At 38.0% G+C, this 25,678-nt stretch overlaps 1 protein-coding gene across 1 annotated transcript in view; it reads left to right on the top strand.

Moving 5' to 3' along the window:
* The first annotated feature begins 10,522 nt into the window (after positions 1 to 10,522).
* The window catches only part of LOC111155327 (nuclear assembly factor 1 ribonucleoprotein), a 43,165-nt gene continuing 28,009 nt past the window's right edge, over positions 10,523 to 25,678 (top strand). Inside the window, exons 1-2 of the mRNA XM_022515475.1 lie at positions 10,523 to 11,014; positions 15,200 to 15,368. Coding sequence (XP_022371183.1) covers positions 10,686 to 11,014; positions 15,200 to 15,368 — 498 coding nt within the window. The 5' untranslated portion in view covers positions 10,523 to 10,685. The remainder of the gene's footprint in view (positions 11,015 to 15,199; positions 15,369 to 25,678) is intronic.

The following is a 25,678-nucleotide window of genomic DNA, read 5'->3' as shown; positions in this document are numbered from 1 at the left end:
CCCAGCTTTAAGAATATATTTGAAGTCATTTGAATTGATATTGAAAAATTTGCGTAAGCCTTTTGAGCACAATCTTTTTTCCAGCTGATTACAACTGAGATATGGATTCCTGGGCCAACATTTTAAGGATGGATTCCCTAGGAGACTGGGATGTGGGGGTTGGAGAGGCAGGTGTTATTTTATTTTAGGTGTCTGGCCTTGGAGCTGTTATAGCTGTAAAACTAATAGTTTGGCAGGCTTTTGTTTATGATTTTGTGTCTTTAAATTTCCATTAGTCTTTTGCAATGAATTTCTTTTTTCTTTGCAAATGAATTTTTTAAATTAAGCTATTTTGGAATCTTGAAGCCTTTGGAAGCATATATATACCAATTAAAACAGGAATCCCATTCTGTTTGTTTGATATAGGAGCTCTTACTTTTTAGTGTACTTCTTAAGTAAACAATCCTATCTAATAGGAATATTCCCCATAATGGCCATTCAATTCTAGATTGTCGTTAGTAAAATTTTGCCATTTTTGTGGATATTAATAGCTTCCAGGAACACAGTTCTTAGAACTAAACTAAGCAGGTATGCTAGAAGATGGTGGGCATAATTTGTTGAATTTTGAGAATACTATTATTGTTGTTGTTGTCATTTTAGCTAAGCCTTTGGGTCTCTCAAGCCAAACTAATACCTAAGAGGATGTGTCACCTGGTTGGGGTTATGTGGTGTTTCACAGTGTACCTCATTCCACACAAATTATTTTTAGGTTGATGGGTGGCCTACTGTCAATCTAACCCATTCTGTGACCAACTAATCCCCACATGGGAGTCTTGGAGTTAGCTGGGAAGCACTCTAAGACCGCCTTTAAGTGTTCAACTTTTGCCTGCCAGTTTTTGTGGCTTTTTCCTTCCCAAGATTCCTATTAGCAGCTAGCCTTTATCTATACAAAACAGGGCAAACAAACATGTAAATCCCAATTAGACTAGCAGTAACTGAGAGATGTTATCATTTCCTGGCCAAGAGAATAAATAGCCTATGTATACCAATAGCAAATTCCAGCATAGATTAAACTAGCAGACTTCAGTAAATGGGGATTATGGACCAGAACTGGAAAAAGAGATTCCAAACAACTGGGGAATTTTGGACGGAACCAAGGGTTAGGGATGCAGGTTCCAGATGGAATCATCTGACAGCTCAAACTGTCTCCTAAGCCCTGAACCGGAAAACCAATGAGGTCAGGAGCTCAATGTATAGACAATGGAGCTCAGAACCAAGTGGACTTGCTCATGGCCTTCAAAAATAGCAAGAAAGACTGTGAACTCGAAAGGGTTCACAGAGTACCATGCTTGTTTTTCATTGTCCCTGAATGCCATCAGTAGTTCATTTTAGATCCAGCTGACATCAGCAAATCCATTCAACCAAGTTCAACCAAGTAAATCTGAAGATATAACTGGCTTTATTCAACGATTCATGAATCATGCATCATCACATCTAGCAAGCCAAAGGAACTCTGAGGAGCTGTACAAGATGGAAGGCTGTTATAGGCAGGGGGGAAGGGTTTAGGAAAGAGAAGTTTCATTTACCTTCTTTTGGGGAATGGAAAGGTTTTATGTGGCAGATTACCTCATCACTGCTGATCAGAAAATTCTGGACTGACTGGTTAAGACTACATTCCCAGGAGAAGGTTGGAAGTAAAATTAGGTTAGATATTAAGCATTGGTTTGGTGACATGGGCTTAGCATAAATGACTCCATTTGGGGCCTATCATTTCTTCTTAACAACTTGATGCACAGATGAACCAAATTGGTGACAGCACTGCTCACATGAATGTGTCCCTGGGTTAAGGGAGGTTAAGTAGAGATTCTAAAGCAATATTAGCCCAGGTGGCTTTGAGCTGTGTTGATGGAATAAAGAGACGACGTTTAAAAGGTTCAAAAGTGTAAATAGGTATATAATAATGAAAGCTAAGTCTGATGAGCCCGGACTACAAAAAAAATTATATCGAGTTCACCAGAAGAATAAAGGGTTAAACAAGAGATTTATAGTATAGTTTGGGTTTGAGTATGGTTTGTGTTGAGCAGTTCAACATGTTTCAGACACCACTCCCTTTTTTGGAAAATTTCTTTAAGCCTTTATTTCTAATTTTTGTTTTTAAAATTATACTGATATAGAGTTAGATTTTGTATTTTTTTGGAACAATTTCAGAGTAGCTTTAAGAATAGTATGAAGATCTCCCATTGGCTGTTTATCCAGCTTACCTAAAATTAACATCACCATAATGGCAAAATTCAAACTTGTGTGTCTTCTGATGTAATTTGCTGATAGAAACATAGCATTGCCTTTGTGATACCCTTGCAAAATAAATATATTACATGAACCATATAATGAGAAAACATCAGAGAAATCCTAGTTAAGGGACAATCTTCAAAATAACTGCCCTGTTCTCTAAATAAATAATTGATTATTGTGTACAATTGATAATTTTGCTTACACATAAAATGTTCTCTTTATAGGAACTATGCACTGAAATATTTATGGGTATAGAGGCATCATGTCTGCTGCTAACGTTCAAATGGGCTGTGATCATATAGACACATGCACAGACACATATGTATATGTAGACACATGAGGTGAAACTGATAATATATAGTAAAATGTTCACCTTCTGAGACCCTTTTTAACCTAAAGCCGTGAGCTTGTTGTGGAAATTGCCTTGCCAGGATTGGTATAATCTCTCACTCCTATCCCTTCCCTTTTCTGCTGTAAACACAGAATTGCCTAGGTTGGACTGTGCTTGTGGGGGCTAGGGGCCCTAGTTATGCCCCCTCAGGCCCATAACCTACCCGGTGACCAAAGCTGAAATGTCAGGACTGGTTTGAGACAGAGGAATAAGACCATATGGAAATGTAAGGCATAATAAAGAATGAAGAAAAATGAAATTGATATACAAAGTGAGGGATTTTAGGCAAGAAAGTGATGAGATTAATAACACTTGTTCTCTGTTATGGATCAAGAACCTAGTCACGCACTTTGCAGCAGTTTGTGGCTTTCTTTGACTTACCTTCAGCTCTCAGCAGAGCATGTCTTTCTGGGAGGTTTTGAGGGGTGTTTGGCCTTAACTATAAAAGAGTGCGGTACAGTAGGGGATCTCTTTTAGGTTTGGAAGGGCAAATGGCTGGGAAAGTCTAGGGTCAAGGCTATATAACTGTTATTTTGAACACAATGGACTCAAGCAGTGTAATCCAGAAAACAAACCTTACTTCTTCCATTGTCCCATTAAATCTGTCCAATGGGAGCAATCCTTCTGTTTGTGTGAAAACTTAATTCCTCTGACTTTCCTGGTAACTGTGCTATAAAAGAAAGTCCTATGATTTTTTTTTTTAAGATTTTATTTATTTATTTGACAGAGAGAGATCACAAGTAGACAGAGAGGCAGGCAGAGAGAGAGAGAGAGAGAGAGAGGGAAGCAGGCTCCCCGCTGAGCAGAGAGCCCGATGCGGGACTCGATCCCAGGACCCTGAGATCATGACCTGAGCCGAAGGCAGCGGCCCAACCCACTGAGCCACCCAGGCGCCCGATCTTTTTTTTTTTTAAAGATATTATTTATTTGTCAGAGAGAGAGAGAGAGCACAAGTAAGGGGAGCAGCAGGCAGAGGGAGAAGCAGGCTTCCCGCTGAGCAAAGAGCCTGATGTGGGACTCGATCCTAGGACTCTGGGATCATGACCTGAGCCAAAGGCAGCCGCTTAACTGACTGAACCACCCAGGTGTCCCTGATCTTTTAATGTGGCAAACAGAAATAACAATGTCTCTTACATAAAAACCAAACCTCTAAATTTGATTTCAACATCAAATCTTCACACTTCCCTCGAGATGAAGCCTTTTTGAGCTGATTGCTGACAGTAGGAAGGGGGACATGGTATTCCTTTTCTCTTTTATTCTGCCCTACTATTTCTCCTCCTTTTCCAGCTTGCTATCACTCTAGTTTCTCTGGTCATTCCTGTGTTGCTGGGAAAAAGCGGAGAGAAGAAGGAAGGCAGATTGAGGGTGGGGTGGGAATCACAATCCCCAACTTTCCATCCATCAACTTTCTTCATCAAAACCACTTCCTAAAATCCCCTGTCCATCTTTCCACTTCTTCATATTTCTGATGTGAGTAAGGAGAATTTAAGGTTTTTGTAAATGAATGTTGGCTGTTTCCTTTGAAATCCCTCCTTCAAGGGAGTCTAGCACTTTCTTGAATGCAGCGCCACCTATATTCTGCTGCTTCATCCAAAAATTCCAATATAATATCCTGTTGGAAGTATGCCATGGAGTATTGGTATCTTAGTTTGGGCTGCTAAAATGAACTATTGTGGACTTATTAAAAACAAAAAAAATTATTTCTCACAGTTTGGAGGCTTGAAGTGTGAGATCAGGGTGCCAACATGCTCTGGTTCCAATGAAAGCTCCCTTCCTTTTTTTTTTTTTTTAAGGTTTTTAAAATTTATTTGACAGAGACAGAGATCACAAGTTGGCAGAGAGGCAGGGAGAAAGGGGGAAGCAGGCTCCCTGCTGAGCGGAGACCCTGAGATCATGACCTAAGCCAAAGGCAGAGGCTTAACCCACTGAGCCACCCAGGTGCCCCGAGATCTCCCTTCCTATTTGCAGAATGCTCACTGCTTTTTTAAATCTCAGGTGGCTAGAAAAGCAGAGGTGTTCTCTCCAGTCTTTAATCCAAGCCCTCATGATTTAATCATCTCCCAAGGGCTCCACTTCCTAATTCCATCACATCAAGGATTAGGTTTCAACTATGAGTTTTGGGGGCACACAAACGTTTAGTCCACAGCAACAGGTATACATGAATTCTGTCTCCAGGGAAAGAGGTAATCCTATAATCATGTCTAAAGGATTTGTTTCCCTGGAGACATTTTTCAAGGACCTGTTATATAGTCCATCTAGTTGTTCTAGTAGCAGTGGGCAATGGGAGTGTCTATTTGTCTTAAGAGAGCTTTGAGGAGTCCCTGAAAAGACTGACATCAACTGGAATTTTTAAATGCAGTGTGGTTTGGAGGACTTAAAAATAACAGCCATGAAAACGGGTGAAAGGATATCTAATGCAATTAACAGGGGATTATTTTCAAGTGTCAAGAATAAGATAAAAATAGAGAGGGAGGCAAACCATAAGGGACTGTATAGTTAAGAGAACAAACTGAGGGTTGCTGGAGGGGAGGTTGCTGGGGGGATGGGCTAAATGGGTGATGGATATTAATGAGTACACTTGTGATGAGCACTGTGTGTTATATGTAAGTGATGAATCACTAAATTTTACTCCTGAAACAAACAAACAAACAAAAAAATATGTGAGTTCTGAAGGTGGTCTAAGATAAAGTCTATGGTTCCAAATCTCAAGGGCACTCAGGTATTAGAAAATCACATTCTGTATATTTTATCATATTTGAGAATAGTATGTTGAATGTAGAAATCACAAAATTTCCAGTTTCAAGAGAAGAGAAACCAGCCCAACTTTTATTTCCCTGTCTCCACGCTTTGCTCAAAATAGTTTCTGACAACATCTTCTTCATTTTCATCATCACTTCTTGGGTGACTGATTTACAATTTTATGTTTTTAAGCCGTATTTAAGAGTGTTCATTTATCTTAAGACAATGGTGAATTATTGAAAGATTTAAACCAGAAAAATTATATGATCATATTTGCCTGTCAGATATCTTATTCTGGTAAGAGTGTAGAGGATCAGTTATAGACAGGTGAGACTAACCAGTACATCAACAGTTAAGAGAGAATGGAGAAAAAGCCAAAAGTAAAACTAAGAAAATGAAAATAAATTAGAAAGGGGAGAAATATAAGAATGTTATCACAAATGCCACAAGTGGAGGGAGTGAAAAACAGTGCTTCTAATCATTATATTGCAAATATTAGGAAATCTATTTCCATTTAACAAGGGCATTGTACACTTCTAACTATGCATGTGTCTATTCATGTCTTTTTAAACAAAAAAATAAACAGATCAATCACTGTCAGGATATTCTATAAAAATTCTTGAATTCAAAAAATTTGAAAATAAAAACCAATAACTATATGAAATCACATTTCTAGAAAAGGTCTTAAGTTTCAATTATTGGTGTTTTTTTTTTTCTTTTACCATTAAATCTTTTCTTCAAATGAAATCTTACTTGAAACCCAACACATGTAAGCAATCTGGAATATTCACTTCTGATTCCCTAACTCTCACTTTGGTTCCTGATACACTCTGAAAGGTCTGTTGAGCTATGTTCTTGTGACCACTCATCACTTAAAACTGAAATTTTATATTCTGAGTTCCATGAGCTCTAGGGCCTTTCCTGTTTTATCACTTTATTCCCAATACCTAGTGCAGCACCTGACACAAATATGGTGTCTGGTGGATATTTATTGAATGAATGAGTAAATATTAGACAGAGAAAATTAGGTGACTTGGATTAAGTCACACAGCAAATTGATGAGGGTCAGACTTAGTATATAGTGAGTGGCTAGATAGATATCGGTGGCATTACCAGAATAGGAGATAAAGGAGAAGAAATATAGGGAAAAGGATGCTGTGATCAGTCTTGGATATTAGAGTTTGAGGTGCCTTTGGGGCATCCAAGTAGACATAATGACAACAAACTGCTCAGTCTGTTTATTTATTTATTTATTTATTTATTAGAGGGGGATGGGCAGAGGGAAAGGAGAGAGAGAATCCAAAGCAGGCTCCACACCCAGTGCAGAGCCCTACATGAGCCTTGATCTCAGGACTCTGAGATCATGACCTGAGCTGAAATCAAGAGTCGGATACTTAATGGACTGAGCCACTCAGGTGCCCTTGATCATTTTTTTAGCTTACACTCAATGGTGTAGCACTTCAACTCTTCTTGCAAAAGGCTTTCATTCATTTTACTTTTAAGTACTACATTTGTCCAGGAAGGTTTCCCACACTTATGTAGCCACCATGGCAGTTTCCTAAACTTTATTGCGCCTGCAAATCACAGGCGGAATCTTGTTAAAATGCAGATTCTAACTCAGAAGGCGGACCCTGAGTGTTGGCCATCTTTAACAAATTTCCACATGATGCCAAAGCTGCTTATTTACATTTTGAGAAGCAAGACACTGCAAATCAGTGAAAATGGCACTAAGAGCTGGTTATCAGTTTGTTTTTTGTTTTTGTAAAATTTCACAAACTTTATTATAAGTGGAGATGGGTGAGCTTGCAAAATTTTGAGTCAAATTAATTTCTTCTCATAAGCCTTGTTTTTGTACTTCAAAGAATATGTTTAGGTGTTTCACAAGTTCGCTTTGAAATATAATATGGCTTTTAATTCATAATTTAATTCAAGACAAACTTTCTTAATTTGAATAGTGATCCCATAAACTACTTATTCTTTCCAGGATTTATTTAATTTTTTTTTTTTAGCTTTTAGCCTCAGGCTAAAGATTTCAGGCTGTTTAGCAGCTGTTGGAAGTAATGCAGTAAGAGGGGCAGGCTCTGGAAGTAGATAAATTCAAGGTATTTTGAAACATTCAAGAGCTCAAGGTATTTTGAAACATTCAAGAGCTTAAAAAAATATCAATCACAAAATAATAACATAGTCTGAATCTAAGCAGAGGTATTATTATTCTTTTTTTTTTAATTTTATGTATTTATTTGACAGACAGAGATCAAAAGTAGGCAGAGAGGCAGGCAGAGAGAGAGGGGGAAGCAGGTTCCCTGCTGAGCAGAGAGGCTGATGTGGGGCTTGATTGGGGCTTGATGTGGGGCTCAATGTGGAGCTCAATTTGGGGCTCGATCCCAGGACCCTGGGATCATGACCTGAGCCGAAGGCAGAGGCTTTAACCCACTGAGCCACCCAGGTACCCCAGTACGGCTATTCTTATCCCAAAACATGGAGAGCATCCCAACTGGAAGACAAAAAAGAGATTTTTATTCGGAACCAGTAGCCTTTCTTAGATATCATTAGATTCATTTAAACTGAATGAATAACTTAGGTATCTGTAAGTCATTTCTCTTTTTACTGTGATTGTTTCATAAAACTTCATTATTTGTTTTCTCTTTCATTTTTCCATTTAAAAAATCTTTTTAGGATTTGTTATGGTTCTGGACACTGACAGCTGTGAGTTAGACAAATACCTTGAGTTCATCAGACTTAGTTTTGTAGGAAAACAGACAACAAAGAAATAAGCAAATGTGATAGTTTTTAATATGTACTACTAAAAAAAAAGAGCAACCAACTAGAGTGATTGGTAATAGCTGGTATTCTTAGACCGGGTGGTCAGGAAAACCCTATCTGTGGTATAATATCTTAGTAGAGAAATGAGGAAAATGAGGTCATAAGCCATATTAATGTGAAGAGAAATAATTAGAGCAGAGTGAAAATGCCATATAGAAGTATCAGCTTGGTGTGTGGAAAGATTAAGACTAGTGAGATGAGTGGCATAAGGGAGGGGAAAGCGGTAGGAGATGGAAATAGAGGAGAGAGAAGCAGCAGCCGGATCAAGCAGGATAAGGAGTCTGGCTGGATTTTATTCTGAGGGACTGCAAATATTTAGGGATGTAAACAGAAAATTACATGGGATTTCTCTCTTTCATATTCCCATTTATACATTCCCTACTATAGTACATGCTTTTACTATAATACATTTCTGAATGAACAAATGGATATTTTAATTGCTCCCAATTTTATGCTTCTGAATGTAATCTTTCTACTGGATTCTAGTCTCATATTTTCAAATGCCTCCTGGCATTTTCAATTAACTATCCAATTTCTCCTCAAACTCAACACCACAAATTCATCATCTCATTCCAACTTCTCTGTATTTACTGGTAATACCAACTTCTTTCTGGTTTTCTCGGTTAGAAATTTTAGAGTACTTTGATTGTTCTGATGTTGGGGATTTTCTTTATTACATTGACTCTAACCCTGGTTCAGACTTTCCATGCTTAATTCTTGGAAACATGCAACAGATTTTTACCTAGAGGGAAAGATATTCTGACTTAATTTTTTTTTCTTTGCATTCATACAGCATATCTTGGCAAGATAATTGTTGCTGAAGTATCATTTTATTCATAAGTTCATTCATTGTTCTATTTACCAACCATTTCTCACACTAATTTGTGTATGATACATGCCATTTTCTTCTATAAAACCTTAATTAGTGCTCACATGAACTAAACGAGATAGTATTTTTTTTACATTCCTTTTTTTAAAAAATTTTAATTATTAGAGAGAGAGCAGAAGTAGGCAGAGCGGCAAGCAGAGAGAAAAACAGGCTCTCCCTTAAGCAGGGAACCCCATGTGGGGCACTGTCCCCAGACTCTGGGATCATAACCTGAGCTGAAGGCAGACATTTAACCCACTGAGCCACCCAGGTGCCCACAATACAGTATTTTTATCTCCATTTTATAGGTAAGGAAAATGAGCATTAGGTATGTTAGGTTACCTGCTCAAAGTTACAATTACACCAACTAGGAAATGGTAGGGCTGAAATTTGAACATAGGCCTGTTTAACTGGGAACACTGAGCTTTAGTTAGTAACTGCATTAATGACTGGTATCTCGAGTTCAAATTCCTGTTTCTCTTTGGAGGCTTTCAAAGACACAGCCCACCAGTTTTACTTAACTTCCTATGACGGCTGAACTTGCATCCTGTATTCCACATTTCAAATATCATTCTAGTTATTTCCCCCGCATTTGACCTTTTTACTTCAATTAAAGAGTAAGCTCCTTAAAATAAAAGACTATGCCTTACTCTTAAGTCTCTATGAAAGTCTGCTACTGTGATGTGAGCAGAAATACATTCTCAGTGAATAACTGATAAAATCTTTAGCACTGTCCCTGGCACATATGCATGCTTAATAAATAGTAACGAGAACTATTATTTATTACTGCTGGAGGGGTTGATGCATCAAACTGAAGATCTAAAAGGAAATGGTAAAATTCTGATCTCTGCCTCATTCCTTAGAATTTTTTGCTTACCAACCTTATGAACTAGAGTAATCGTTTCCCAAGCAGTTAGTTCATTTTACTCCCATCCCACCCATTCTATGAAGTGGCGTCAACTACCATATAGACATTGCCATAACATCAACGAATGGCAACATTACGTCCACTATTACTGCTCTTTTCGAGAATGCTTTGGAAAAACACAAGGAATAGTTGTAGTAATTTTCTGAGATGAATAGTTAATGTGCTTGCTATCTACCGATTTAACTTCATTTAACCTTAATGAAGTTTACTAGAAGTGTCTGTTGAAGATTTCCTGGCTCAAATTTCTTACGAAGAGACTCTCCCCGGTCTACAAGCCCTCCTTCAAAATTTCCGCTTCGAGTATAATTGGCCCACATCCAGCAAGAAGAACGCCGAGCCACTTGACCCCACCAAGCCAGCCGCAGCTCTAAGAGGTAATGAAATCGGCGGGTTTAGGGCCGCGCGAGATCTTGTTTCCAAAAGCCCTGCCCCCCGCTCCCAATGAGCGCAAGCGCGTTACGTCACGTAGTACGCTCCCCCGGAAGTGCCGCTCTGTAAGCGGCGGGGGCGTGTCTCCAGGCAGTTCAGCGTGCAGTTACCGGAGAAACGCGGGAAGTGGGGCTCAGGTGTGGTTACAACCCGCGCGGTTGTTCTATCTTTTCCCTAGCGAGCCGTGAGCCTAAGGGCCCTGAACGTGAGCCTGACTGGGTCGGTGGAGCGACGCCATGGAAGTAGTGGAGGCCGCCGCCGCTCAGCTGGAAACTCTTAAATTTAATGGCACCGGTTTGGGGGATGGCCAAGGTCAGGCGGTGCAGTCCCCGGGCTCTGTACCTGTTCCAGAGCCACGGCCGTCACTGCAGTCGGATGAGGCGTCCCCGGACACCGGACAGGCCGCGGAGTCTCAGCCTGCGGAGGAGCAGCCGCGTGAACTCGCGCCGCAGTCAAGGCCAGAACCTCCACCCGGAGGGAACTGCGTCACCGCCCCGGGCGCAGCAGAGCAGGCGGGGACCCCAGACTCTATAGAGACTTCGGACTCGGATTCAGACTCGGACAGGTCGGGTGCCTGGGGGTCCTGGAGCTATGGGGGGGAAACGGGGTCGGGGACTGAGAACGTGCCCGCGTTGGCCTGGGAGATAGGAGAGGTAGCTGAAGCTCTCTGCGCACGTGCTGACTAGTAGCTTGGACCGCCCATTCCTCGCCTTTGCTCTGCAAATCGCGTTGCGAATCCGAGATTAATAATCAGATCCCTCTTCTTTCCTCAGTTTGGGAGTCTGAAAAGTCTTATGTATAGATCGCAAAAACAAAAACCCTGAGGATATTGGATTATTTCGATAACCACTCATTTTGACATGTCTTTTTGTGGTTATAACTGAATTTTGTGTCAGATCTTTTTTTTTTTTTTTAAGGCAGGTTTAAAGTGTGGCCTTATTTTTTGAACCAGATGAATTAAGGACCAGTTAAAGGATTTCATACATTTCCAGTTTGGCTCCTGATAATTTTTGTAGAATCCTTGCAGGGAGCATGTGTTCACGAAATTAGGGAAACATTGTTATTTCGCATAGCTGTATGATCTGGGTAAGTTTTATAGACAGCAACCCCACGCCGTCGTGTCTTCTGAATATGAATCCTATGGAGAGAGAGGACTTAAAATCGTAGGGAACGTTGTCTACAAGTATTTGAGTGTTTTACGTGGAATACTGAATAGATGAACAAAATATCCCTGCCCTTAGATACTAGTGAGAAGGATGACAAATAAAACTAAATAAATCAATGCATAGATTAGAGGTGGTGAAAATTACAATGAAGGAACAGACAAGGCTTGGAGAAAGTAATAGGAGAGTCCAGCCGTGTAAGACAGTGTAGCCATGTTTTAATTCTGAGTGTTAGGGAAGCTACTGAATTTTAAGCAGAGAATTGGCATGCTCAGGTTAATATTCTAATAAGCTTTGTTCTGTAGAGAAGGACTTGAACTGGGTTCAAGAGTGAAAGCAGAGAAGCACGAGTGTAACAAGGCTTAGTGTGGAGAGAGTTGGAAAGATGCTGCATGAGTCCATCAGGTGACTATGGTTGTCAGGGTTAAGTATTTTGAAGTCACCATAATAGATGGGGTAGTGGGTAGTGGTAGTGGGGTAGTCATCAACTGGGTGGATGACAGTACTGTTTAAGGAAATGGGGAGTAACCTATCTGGGATGAAGGCTGGAGACTAACAGGAGTGTTTAATTTGGGCAGTTTATTTGAGATTTCTTTGACAGCTAATTGGAAATAATAGGATAATGAGTTTAAAGTTGAGAGGACAATTCTAGACTGGAGATATAAATTTGTACAGATTACAGATAGGATTTACTTTAACATCTTACTATGTACTTTTTCAAATTCGTTAAAAGTAGAGAGTAATATAATATACTTATAACAATGAATAATAAAATAAGTGTACTCATCACCACACTTAAATGGTTTCCAGTATTTTCTAATCTTGTTTTATCTAGTATTTTTAACTTTTTTTTAAAAGATTTTATTTATTTATTTATTTGACAGAGATCACAAGTAGACAGAGAGGCAGGCGGTGTGGTGGGGGGGGGGAGGAAGCACACTCCCTGCTAAGCAGAAAGCCTGATGCAGGGCTTGATCCCAGGACCCTGAGATCATGATCTGAGTCAAAGGAGGCTTAATCCACTGAGCCACCCAGGCGCCCCTCTAACATTTTTTTAACCTGAGATTTTTAGTGCAAATCTCAAACGTATGTCACCTTCTCTATATGTTTTTTACATTTCTAACCGATAAAGTGCTTGTTACGTAACCACCATGTTATTATCAAACGTAGTAAAATTAATCCTAATTTCTTAATACCACCTAATAGTCAGCATTCACATTTCTCTGGCTGTCTTTTAACATTTGGTTTGTTCGAATTGGCATTCAAACAAGATTCTCAAACAGTGCATTTGGATGTTATGTTGATTTAGTCTCTTTTAAGTGAAGGTCATATTTAAAACCAGGGAAACAGGAGAAGATACATGAGGGTAGAATACCACGGTAGCATAGTGGATGCCAAAATAGGGAAGTTTTTTGGGGAAGGAAGGGGGAATCATATCAAATGTTGTTGAAAAGTTAAGATGACAGAAAGATGTCCACTGGACTTGACAACATGGATATTGTTGGTGACCTTGTAAAAGAATGGTGGTGATGGAAGCCAGTTTTGGGGTAAAGACTGAATGGGAAATAAAGGAGCAGAGATAGCATATGTTAACAACTCTGTCAAGAAACTTAAAGGAGAGAAACAAGACCATTGCTGGAGGAATTCAGCAGAGGTACTGTAGAATTTGCCAATAGGAATGATATGGGAAAGAGGAAAAGATTCATAATATAGTAATAATAGAAAGGAGTCTGATTGTGAATGGGATGCCCATTTACCCCTGTGGTAGAAAAAGATCATACTTGCCAAAACTAGTGCCTTTGTTTCAAGCACTTCATAATCCATCTGAAAAGACATGTTTTCCACTGAATTATGGATAGTACAAGACAGGCTGTAGTAGGCAGTTTGAAAAAAATGCTCTGGGAGATACAGAAAGAAGTAAATCTACTTTTGGTGGATAGGGGGTGACTTCAGAGGAGATAATATTTGAGTTGAGCTTATAAAGAGGAATGGAATTTTTTGCCCTAGGGACATTCCATTCAGAGGAAATAGCACAAGTAGCAGCATGAGATAGTGAAATTAAACGGAATTTGGGATGTTTTATATGCTTCTGTGCTAGATGTGGCAGAAGACGGGATTGTGAAGGTTACCAGGAACCTGATTGCAAAGGGCTCTGAGATAGCCTTTATCTTGTACACAGTATAGCTTTATGGAGAAATTTTTAAAGCTTTTCTCTGTGTTTAATGTTTTCTTAATAAAAAATGGAAAGAATGGTGTGAACATATAGCCATCACCTTGAGTTAACACTTAATAACATTTTAGAACTTAGTTTCACATGTGTATGTTATTGAGCCTTTTTAAAGTCATTTATAGATATTACGACACTTTCTCCCTAAATGTTTCAGCATGCATTCTCTAAGAGGACATTCTTTTACGTAATCATAATTATCACACATAACAAAATTGATAATTCCTTCATATCTAATGTCCAGTCATGGATTTTTATTTTTTTAATTAAGTGTGTAAACTGATTAGGATGGAAGATCATGAGAGGGTGAAGGAAGGTAACAGCAGTAGGAGGAAGGGTTGATTGTTGTGGGAAGAGACTATGAGTATTGACCTCTGTTATACAATTATTACGGAAAAATGGGTGAGAAATAAGGATTCCTCCCTAAATACGGTCATAATAACAGTGGAAATGGGATTGAGAAATGGAATAGGAGTGATGTTTGCCATTTGAAGGTAGGATTTTATCATTGACTGAGACAGCATTGGCTCAAAATGATTTCAGGTTTTTTACCTATAGTGACAGGATTGAAGACTAAGCAATGAAATAAAATAGAGGCAGGACAGAAGCGGGTTCAGTAAGGAGAATATTTTCTTTTTTTAAACTTGTTCCTAGAATGAGGTAAGTGTAGGTTATTCATACAGAGGCGGCCAGTGTGCATCTGGAGATTAGGGTGGAGCATAGAGTTATCAATATCAAAGCTGATGATTTAGGAGTTACCTATACATGGTTGATGATTGAAATGATTTGAGTGAATGATGTTATCCATGGGAAGAGGATAGAGAGAAGAGAAAATGAGGGTGGGACTATAAAAAACAGCACATAAAATGGGCTAAGGGAGAAAGCCAGCAAACGAAATTTAAACTAAGAGGATTACTGGTAACAATTGCTGTGAAGCCAAGGGCTAAGGGAATTTTTAGAGTTGAGTGGTCAACATGGTTGCTAACTTTCAGGAGTTTCCAGGTTGTATGAAGACAGAACATTTTATTGGCAATTAAGTGATCTGGTTCATTGCTGACTAATAAGAAAGGTTCTTGGCAGACCTCTCTTTTGTCAGTGATTTGTCATGTGTTTAACTATATTAAGACAAACGTGTGATGTATGAGACTTAAAATAATAGAATTTGGGTTATAGCAGGCATTTTGAAAATATTATCAATGGATTAAATACTACTTTCCAAATATTATAGTCAACTTTGAAATGCTAGCTTTTGAATTATATCAGCAACAATAACCACATATAGATACTTCCTAGTTGAAAAATTATAATTTAATACCTCAGTAATAATGTTACTAAGTTTTTGACTTTTTCTTCCCTACAGTGAAACAGATTCAGATAGTTCAAGCTCCTCCTCATCCTCATCATCTTCGTCATCATCTTCCTCTTGTATATCACTTCCTCCACTGCTGTCAGATGGAGAAGATGATTTACAAACTGAGAAGGAAAATAAGAATTTTCCTCTTAAAACAAAGGATGAGTTACTTCTTAATGTAAGTACTTAGGATTTGAATATTATAAAATATATGTTATGATACTAATATTGATGTAATTTGGCCTGTATCTGGCTCTGTAAATTTGAAGATTGCTCAGCTCAGCCTCTTATTGGGCATACTTTTTCTATACTTTTTTTTTTGTTTTGTTTTGTTTTTTTGTAATAAAAGAGAAGATTGATCTGGTTGCTAAGGTTTCTAAGGTTGCTTCTAACTCTAATATTTGATAATTGTTCTTGAGGACATCAACTTTAGCTTGCTATTTTTTGGTTTTTATCTTTGCTACAAAGATTTCTCATGTAGATTTACAACCTTGGTTTTTTTGTTTGTTTGTTTGGAGTTTTTTTGGTCCACAAGTCAGAAAATTTTGCTCAGTAGTAATTGAAATCTTTTTAATTGATTATGTTTAAGGGAAATAGGAAGTAAAATTAGATGGGTTGAGTTTCTTAGGACTCTTATTAACTTGAAGTTTTCGAAGCATTTTTGTTGCAGATGGAGAAAACTCTTTGATTTTAGAATAGTATTTATTGGCACTTGATAGGGTTGGTTTGTAAAGTTGACTCTTACATGGTAATTTCCTCCTCTTATCGTAGAACAATGATGGTAGTTTGGTTGAAACCTCATGATCCAAGAGAAACGTCTCCTCAGGATTTCAGAATATAGGCTGTATTGCCACATGTTTATTCTCCCTACACCCACATGTACTTTAGTTACTACTAATGCTTTTTAAAAATTTAATGATCACTAATTACATCTATTATGTAATGTTTAAATCAATGAAACAGTTTAATGCAAGGTTTGAAAACATTTTAAAAATGTCGAGCAAATTGGGCACCTTTCTGTGCCTGGATTCTGCCTATATTATATTATTTCTTCTTCTTTACTTGTAATGAGAGTTTTCCTATCTCACTCACACTTTATGTATTGAAAACCCTTTGAATTTTATGCAGCTTCATCAGTGGTTCTTGTTTTCATGCTACAGACATTGCTGTCCCTTACTAGTCTTTTTATACAAAGGCTTTCCCAACTTTTGAATTATTGGGAGACTTCTTTGGTCTTTCTCTTGTATCTTGGTCATCTTTCTACTTAAGTTTTCTCAGACTATAAAAATCAACAAATACAGGACCACAGTACTCCCCCCCCCCCAATTTAAGATGCCCAAGATGTATGATGGTTTATCAGAATTCTTTTTTTTTATTAATTTTTAAATTTTTTAATAAACATATAATGTATTTTTATCCCAGGGGTACAGGTCTGTGAATCGCCAGGTTTACGCATTTCACAGCACTTACCATAGCACATACCCTCCCCAGTGTCCATAACTCCACCACCCTCTCCCGACCCCACTCCCCCCAGCAACCCTCAGCCTGTTTTGTGAGATTGAGTCTTTTATAGTTTGTCTCCCTCCCGATCCCATCTTCTTTCATTTTTTTTCTTTTCCTTACCCCCCCAAACCCCCATGTTGCATCTCCACTTCCTCATATCAGGGAGATCATATGATAGTTGTCTTTTTCCGATTGACTTATTTCGCTAAGCATAATACCCTCTAGTTCCATCCATGTTGTCGCAAATGGCAAGATTTCATTTCTTTTGATGGCTGCAGAGTATTCCATTGTGTATCTATACCACAACTTCTTTATCCATTCATCTGTTGATGGACATCTAGGTTCTTTCCATAGTTTGGCTATTGTAGACATTGCTGCTATAAACATTCGGGTGCACGTGTCCCTTTGGAGCACCATGTTTGTATCTTTAGGGAATATACCCAGTAGTGCAATCACTGGGTCATAGGGTAGCTCTATTTTCAGCTTTTTGAGGAACCTCCACTCTGTTTTCCAGAGAGGACCACAGTACTCTGTATATGTATCATTTTCTTATTTATCTTAGTTGACCTGGAATTCATACCTTTTGAATCTCTTGAAATTTAATGCAAAATCTTAGTCTATATGTTTAAGTATTTTTCTTGGTAGAGTGATCATATTTTCCTCAGAAAACTAAAAGGGTCATTGTTCGTGCAGAGGCCAGGATCCACATTCTGGAGGGCTGAGTTTATATCTGATCTTTGTAGTTCCCATAGTGTCTGGTAGAATGCTTGACAGATAATAGGTTATCAGTCAAAAGTGATATATGATCACAGAAGGAGTGAGAGAACAATAGGCATCTTACGTTCCTTTATTCTTAAACTGTTATAGCACACTGGCCATATACTAGGTGCTGTAAACAAGACCCTCAAGTTTCTACTCTCATAGTGCCCGGTGCAGAGAGGCAGACAGTAAATAAAGACAGATATAATTTTGGAAGTGCTTTTGAATTGTGAGAGTGTATCTTGGGGGGCTTATATCAGAAAATTACATTTTTGCTGGAAAGGTATGTTAGCTTTTGAAACTTGAACAGTGGGCCAGTCTGTTCCTTTTTGTGCCAGTTCCTAGGGATCTTTGGGAAGGATGGAAGAAGCAATTATAGTCTCTGTTTTTCAACTTTGGATTCTTATTTTTTTTTTTTTTTTTTTTTAAGATTTTATTTGTTTATTTGACAGAGAGAGATCACAAGTAGGCAGAGAGGCAGGCAGAAAGAGCGGGGGAAGCAGGCTCCCTGCTGAGCAGAGAGCCTGATGCGGGGCTCCATCCTAGGACCCTGAGACCGTGACCTGAGCCGAAGGCAGAGGCTTAACCCACTGAGCCGCCCAGGTATCCCAGTTTTTGAATAGCTGTTCACTTTATTTTATATTTACATAATTAGGAAGTCAGTTACTAGAAGTTCCTAGTCTTTTAGACCACTGCTACTAGAGTTAGGTAGAGGAATGAGTTTCCTGGATTGCCATAAATCTTTAACTTGGGGCTGTAAAAGAGTATGTTAGGACTCCTTCAGGATTTAAGGGAAGAGAATAACTTGGCCCTGAAGACCAGGATGATAAGGCTACATGTATTCAGTATCTTTAAGACTCTGCTGCTTTCTTGCTTCGTAGGTTTTTCTCCATGGGGCTGGCAGTTTGGCCATTGATACTCCTGTATGAAAGTCACAGGGAGGACTTGTGCTGGTTTACCTGGGGCCTGGTACACAGTCCTGAACACATCATTGAGGCTAGTGGAATGTGTCTTTGGATTGCTTGGGCATGAGTCACATAGTCACTTTTGTTTGTGTGGGAGAGTATGTAGGAAAGTGAGTACTTTAGAGAAAGCACATAGGCAAGTGTGAGGGCGGGAACATGTAAAAGCCAGTTGACAGAAAGGGAGTGTGAATGTGTGTGTATTTTGAGGAGCATGAGGGTTGGGTGGGTGATACCAACCCCATGCAAACCACAACGAATGGCTTCTCTGTCACAGGAAAGGAAGTCTTCTCTCCATTTCAGAAAGGGATGCTGTTTAGTCAGTAATAGTAGTAATCCTGTGTGGAGTGTAAAAGGGAAATACTTGGGAGGGGTTATCACATGTGTCTAAATAATGTTGGACTCCTGTGGTTGGGAGCAATGAAGACTCTCCACTTACCTCAAGAGAAAGAGGATACATTGTAAACTTACTTGGATAAAAAACCATGGGGAATTAGGGTAGCTAGTGAGGACAGTCAGGCTGTTTCTTTTATATGCCTCTTAGATAGGGTCATGGTTTTCTGAGTGTCATTTTATTCTTTCTTTACTCGCTGACTTCTGTTTAACTGTAGATTAATCTTTTAAATTCTAGCTTGCATGTAGATTGTTGTGACCCTGGCTCTAAATAGAGTGTCTTCTACTTTGATCTTTCCCTTAAGCCAGCCAGTTAGTGCTATATTTCTTTGCTGACTTTTGGGACAATCCTTTTACTTAGTAGATTAGGTTTTTTGTGTGTTTGTTTTTTGTTTTTGTTTTGTTTGTCTGTTACTTGAAAATGACAATCCACTTTTCTTGGGAACTGTCCCCTCCTCTTGTTAAAATCAGCTCTAGCCAGTGTCAAATGTACCGTTTTGTGTAGGTCATACTGGTATATCCTCCTAGCAGGAATTGTGCTTGGAGCTGTTTGATCTATATATTCTATTTAATTTTCTAATGAAATGCTGAGGAAAATTAGTAAAACATTGTATCCATGTTGTCTTTGCAAAAAGGTATGCATAAATTAAAATGGGCCAAGCAGTTCTATCAATTTCAGAGTTTGTGCTGGTTCTTTAGAGATGTCTGGAACATAGGCATGTCCATTTTAACCCAGTTTTATGTCCCAGCTCTTTATAAAGTGTCTTATATTCTGGGCTGTTTCCTATTGCTGTTCAGGAGTGCTGAGCTTAATTTTTACCTCCAGTTAGTCTGTTTGTCAAGCAGGAATACCCCCCGCCCACCCTGGATCTAGCTTTTTAATCTTTGACATTGTTGGAAAGTTAGATTCTGGTGATCTAACTACTAATTATTGCAGATCTTTAATGGTAAGTATATGGGAACCTCAATGAAGTAATCTCAAGATTGTTCTTTTAGAATTAAACCTTAGAGAGTTGCATTGGTCCGTTGGGATGACAAGATATGTTATATCTTGATTTAGAAAAAGGGGTGAGGAGAAGAGGGAAAAAAAGGGAATGGTTTGCTCTAGAGGCATTGAAAAGGAGATTAGTCTTAGTTGGCTCTTTTTATAATGTCACAGTTATGTAATACATGCTGTTAAATTTAACTAAGTGGAATTATTCTTTTGATCATAAACTCCTCTTTAATGTGGAGAAGATTTATATATAACCTACACAGTAAATGTAAAGTAGCATATGTATTACAGCTTTGAAACTACATTAAACCACACAGGGTTTATTCAGTGTTTCAGTGAATTGGAAAATCAGGTCCTTTTTGAGAAATTTTCTCAGCAATTTATGCCCTGAACTGTTTATTGAAATAAATCAGGTGTAATTAAAAATCTAGAATCATAAAAACATTAATGGGATTGTGACATTTCAGAACCTTAATCAGAAATGAATTTTATAAATTAATGCCTATTATTTTCTATTCTGAAAACCTGAAAGGTTTTTCGTAACATTTAAAAGTTATGGCTACAGTGCTTATGGGGATAAAAAATGGATAATACTGCAGTAGGCATATTAATGTGTATTTATACACATAATATAGCATCACTGAGAAAAACTATAAGGCTTGTAGGCAGTTCTTGGTACCTTCGTAATTTGGAGATTGCCTATATTATATTATAAAAGAAATGCATTTTGTAATTATACTTAGGTTGAGTACATTCTATTTTCTTCCTAATTTTGGCAATGCAGACCCATATCATAAAACATCTAACTTGAGGATATGGAAATACCTGGGCCACCTGAAGTGGTCAGAAGTTACAGCGGATTCTTTCATACTTTTTTATCTCCCACTGTCCATGAAATTACAACCTACCATGGTCTTGACTTAATAATTGTTGACTAAATATGTTGTTTCCAAGGCCTAGTACAAGTTTTGCCCTGCAGGCCTCTTTCAACTTCAGCATTTTATGACTCTAAGTGTATTTGAAATTACTACATAGTATCATAGAATACTGATGATGCTTTTTAACATTCTTTTCAAAATGTCATATTTAAGAGATTATGACTTATGTACTTGAGAGGAGATATTTTTAAATTAATATTTGGTGATCTTTAAAAATAGTGCTCAGATTTTTTAAAAAATTAGAATTTTGTGCTTCATTAGACAAAATTATTTTAGTAAAGCTTATAACAAACAGAAATCCCTTAAACTTCAGATAATGTTTTATTTATTTATTTATTTATTTTAAAGATTTTATTTATTTATTTATTTGACAGAGATCACAAGTAGGCAGAGAGGCAGGCAGAGAGAGACAGGAGGAAGCAGGCTCCCTGCTGAGCAGAGAGCCCGGTGCAGGACTCGATCCCAGGATCCTGGGATCATGACCTGAGCTGAAGACAGAGGCTTAACCTACTGAGCCAGCCAGGCGCCCTGGTGTTTTATTTAATAAAGTAAGCATGTATGTTCTGTGTGTGTGTGTGTGTGTATGTGTGTGTGTGTGCATATATCATACATATGCATTCCATTTATTAGATTCCTCCATTCCTCAGTAGATTTTAATAAGTTCTGTTTGCTTTAGAGGTTAAAAACAAATGTCTGTTAAAAGGAAATCTGGCTAGAGAGTGAGCCTACATACTTTTGCTAATAGCAAAGTAACACCAGAAAGTTAATGATTGACCTCAAGATGAATGGTACTGGACATAAAAAGTTGTGGGATTGAGTGGAAGAACAGGTAATTTGCAGTGCAAGGGTCAAGGAAGTTATCCTAGATTGCAGGATGGATAGGATAGGTATGGAAAGGTGACAAGTGAAGAGAATATGAACTTTCCCACTGAATAGCTAGAGTCTTTGCATGACAGTTGTATTCCTAGTGTTGGTTACATAGTAGGGGCTCAGGGAGGGTTTCTTTGTTCATACATCATCCATACACCTGATGTTGTCACTTCTAAAATTCGGAACTAGTAATTGTTAACATTTTACAGTTACTTGGCAGTGCTTTTATCTTTGTGACAAAGTCACTGTCTTGGATTTGATGAAATATGGACTCCTCAGTTAACGTAAAAGATAATGCTTAGTATTATATCATTGGTTTTTTTCTTATTGAGATGGATTATAATTTTTCTGTGAGTCACCTTTTAAAGATAATCTTGTAAACTTTGTTCCTAACAGTAGCTTTAGAGAAAAACAGGGTAAGAACATAGTATTTATTAAAAAAGAAAAAATACAAAGACACTGCAAAGAAGTATTCGTTTTTATTTTTTAGGTGAAAATATTTAACGGGCTAGTCTCAATCTTAAGTTTAGTGTCAGACACCTTAGTATAATTAATAAGGGCAATTAATGTGTATTGAGGTCCATGAGACATTATAAAAGTACTTTTGGATTGTTAAGTTGATGAAGTAGACTAAATGTTATATGTGGTCTTAGTTACCACACAGTGTACAGATCTAATCCATTCTTTTTTCCAATATGTTTTACCAGCTATAGGGGAAAAAAAAAAGTTTCCAATCATGGCTCTCAATACTCCAGGGATTGGATCCTTCTTTCCAACCATATCTGAAAAGTGAAGGCTCACCTAATAGGATCAGGTAATTGGCTGCCACATGCATGTCCTCTCTTCTTGGGTAATGTAAGGAAAGTGGCCAGATAATTTTATTCCACTTTCCTCACTTTTAAAAAATTTCCCCAGTCTAGCATCAGAAAGTGTTAGTTGCCATTTGGAATGTTTGATTCCTTTCCCATTACTCCCTGCTGCCCTTTTCGTAGATTTTTTTTTTTAATATTTTATTTATTTATTTGACAGAGATCACAAGCAGGCAGAGAGGCAGGCAGAGAAAGAGAGAAGAGGAAGCAGGCTCCCTGCCGAGCAAAGAGCCCAATGTGGGGCTTGATCCCAGGACCCTGGGATCATGACCTGAGCCTAAGGCAGAGGCCCAACCCACTGAGCCACCCAGGCGCCCCCCCCCACCTTTCGTAGATTTGTGAGTGAAAACCCAAATCAAAGTTCTTTAGATAATTTTGCCTCAGAAAATCATAAATTATTGATTTTTTTTTTTTTTTTTTTTTGCCCAGTAATAAGTCTTCAAAGAGCTGGGAAATGCAAGGTCATTGTAATGTACAAATATCATCTTTTCAAAGGGTCATTTTGACCCATTAGCTCCTTCCATTTTTGCACTGGAAGTCTTAGGCATCCATTTTTTAACTAGTGTGTCTACAGTTTAATTTTTTAATAGGGAAGATTTTTAATATATGGTACTCATGTGAATGTTTTGCCTAACTGAACAACCTTGTAGGCCAGATGTTCAGATGTTCCGGAATCGGAATATAATATTCTTGTAATACAATAATTGGTCTTTCATGGATATCTCAGAAGTATAGGTAGGACTGCATTTCTTTAATGCCATAGTTAGGGGTATCTGTTATCCAGAATTATCGTAATTGTGTTTGAGGCTGGTACATAATTTTCTATCTTAATGTGCTATCTTTTTCATTACATGCAGCTAAACATTTTTAAAATTGTATTAGACATTTGCATGAAATATTCAGAACTTTTGCTCAGTTTTCTCCCTGTTTAGAGATAAGAAAACTGATTTCCAGAAAGAGTGATTTGCCCGAGGTAGTATTTGAGTAAGGCGAGCAGATTGCAGTCTGCTGTATTTTTAGTACTTGCGTAGACATGTGTACCTAGCAGCATTAGAATTTGAATTTGATCATTTCAACTTCCTTGATTATTTGGTTTCTGAATAATGTAGTGTATTTTGTCATGGTGATAGATGATTGTATCATAATGTAAGATTTCTTAAATTGCATGTTTGGACCATATTGTCTTTTAATAGAGCCTTTGACTTAGAACTGTAGGTTGTAGAAAATACGTGATTTAATGTCTTTAGTAAGGTGAATTTTAGTAATTTATTGCCAAATGGTATTATGTATCTGGGGATTTTTATTTCCATGTGGTCTTTTCTTTTGCTAAAGAAGAAAATTAAGTATTTTTCTTCCTTTCCTTGCCTATTCTTTGTTACTACGTATAACATTTGTTTTGAGTCAGTAAGTGTAGTATTAACTTGATTTAAATGATAGCATGGATGTTTATATCTAGTTGTATATACTCCACACCCAAGATAGGTTTTAGTTTCTTTTTAATTTGGGGGAAGTAACAGTGGTAAAAATAGAGATTTATCACAAATCTTCATTTCCCAGGTTAAGTTTTCAGGTTATCATTAAGATTTTGTAGGACTGTGGTGTATGATGTTATAATGTGGCCTTAGAATTATATTTGTATTAATGGCTGAAAATAGAGTGGTCTATTAATACCTGGGTGTATGTTTTGTAATGGAGGGCTTTTTGGATGCATGAGAATGTAAAGCAGCGCTCTTCAGTAGAGTTTCCTGCAATGGTGGAAATGTTCTATATCCACACTGTGTTAATACTGTAGCAGTTGAGCATTTGAAAAGTGGCTAATCTTGGGGCGCCTGGGTGGCTCAGTGGATTAAAGCCTCTGCCTTCAGCTCAGGTCATGATCTCAGGGTCCTGGGATCGAGTCCCACATCGGGCTCTCTGCTCAGCAGGGAGCCTGGGCTTCCACCTCTCTCTGCCTTCTTCTCTTCCTACTTCTGATCTGTCTCTGTCAAAGAAATAAGTAAAAAAATCTAAAAAAAAAAAGTGGCTAATCTAATCAAACACTGCCTTTTAAATTTCACTTAATGAAATTTAAGTAATCAAATGTAGTTAGTGTCTGATATTGGATAAGCAGAATAAAAGGGGCCTTTCTTACCCACCATCCATCTTTCCATGAGGGTTGTAGGGTAATCCAGGCTCATACTTTAATCTTCCTTACCTGCAGTAAATAGCCTTCTTGTCTTTTATTTTCAGGACAGTTGGGATTTTGCTTATATGATAGAGAAGGTCTTTATATCCTAGGTTTCCCTTATCACCTCTGCCTTCAGTTTTTTAGTTTGTCAGAGTGCCTTTTTCTTCTAATTCTTTATATCCTGTGTGTCCCGTCAAGAGTGGTAATGTCCTTCAATATGTTTTCTGGGTATTCGTTTTTTCCTTATTGGAGTTTGTATGTTTTTCCTCTTTGCTGTGATCCTTTCCTTACTCATGGAAAAGTAAAGTGTTAGATTTTTATTTCTTGACAGAGAGTATGCGACTGAGCAGATTTATTCATTGCCTTACTGGGAACAGCTGTCAAACAGCTGCCATGTTACCAGGGAGCCAGGTGGTAATCTAATAATTCTAAGAATGTTCGCCGCTGCACACCTGAGGTATCTGCATTAGTCCTGGGCAATGAAGCTTCCTTAGAAGCCTGCCTTTTTAACTTAAATTCCTTGAGGATCCTCTTCAATTCTGGGAATTATATATTCATTATCTGATTTTGTTCCAATTGAAAAAGACTGTGATTGCTTCTGAGAATTTTGTTTAACTCACACTAATAAGTCATTTCATTTAATAAATGTATGTTAAACAACTACTATGCGCTAGTCATTGTTGTGGGTGCTGTGCTAATGAGCAAGTCTGACCAAGTCCTGTTTGTTGTTGAATTTATTGTCTAGTTAGGGAAATGGACTTTAGGCAAGAAAACACATGGGATGTTAGACAGTGATGTGTTTACGAAAAAGAAAGTTAGCGGGATAATTTAATAAAGAGTAACTAGGCTTGGTGGAGGTGTAGTACCTCAGATTTCACAGTTAGGGAAGAGAAAGTAACCCTGACATCCAAATACTAACACAAGATCATATACTGACATGGTAGTCCCAGGAACTTTTCCTTTTAAACCTTCTAAAGTTCTGCCTTTTCAAGCCTGACAAAAATCATTATGGAAAGCATGCTTGCTTAAATGG

Source organism: Enhydra lutris, unplaced genomic scaffold (genome assembly GCF_002288905.1).
Source record: "Enhydra lutris kenyoni isolate GAN:26980312 unplaced genomic scaffold, ASM228890v2 scaffoldscaffold3, whole genome shotgun sequence".
Taxonomy (NCBI): Eukaryota; Metazoa; Chordata; class Mammalia; order Carnivora; family Mustelidae; genus Enhydra; species Enhydra lutris.
The sequence above is the reverse complement of the archived record's forward strand: the minus strand, read 5'-3'. Positions and strand labels throughout refer to the sequence as shown.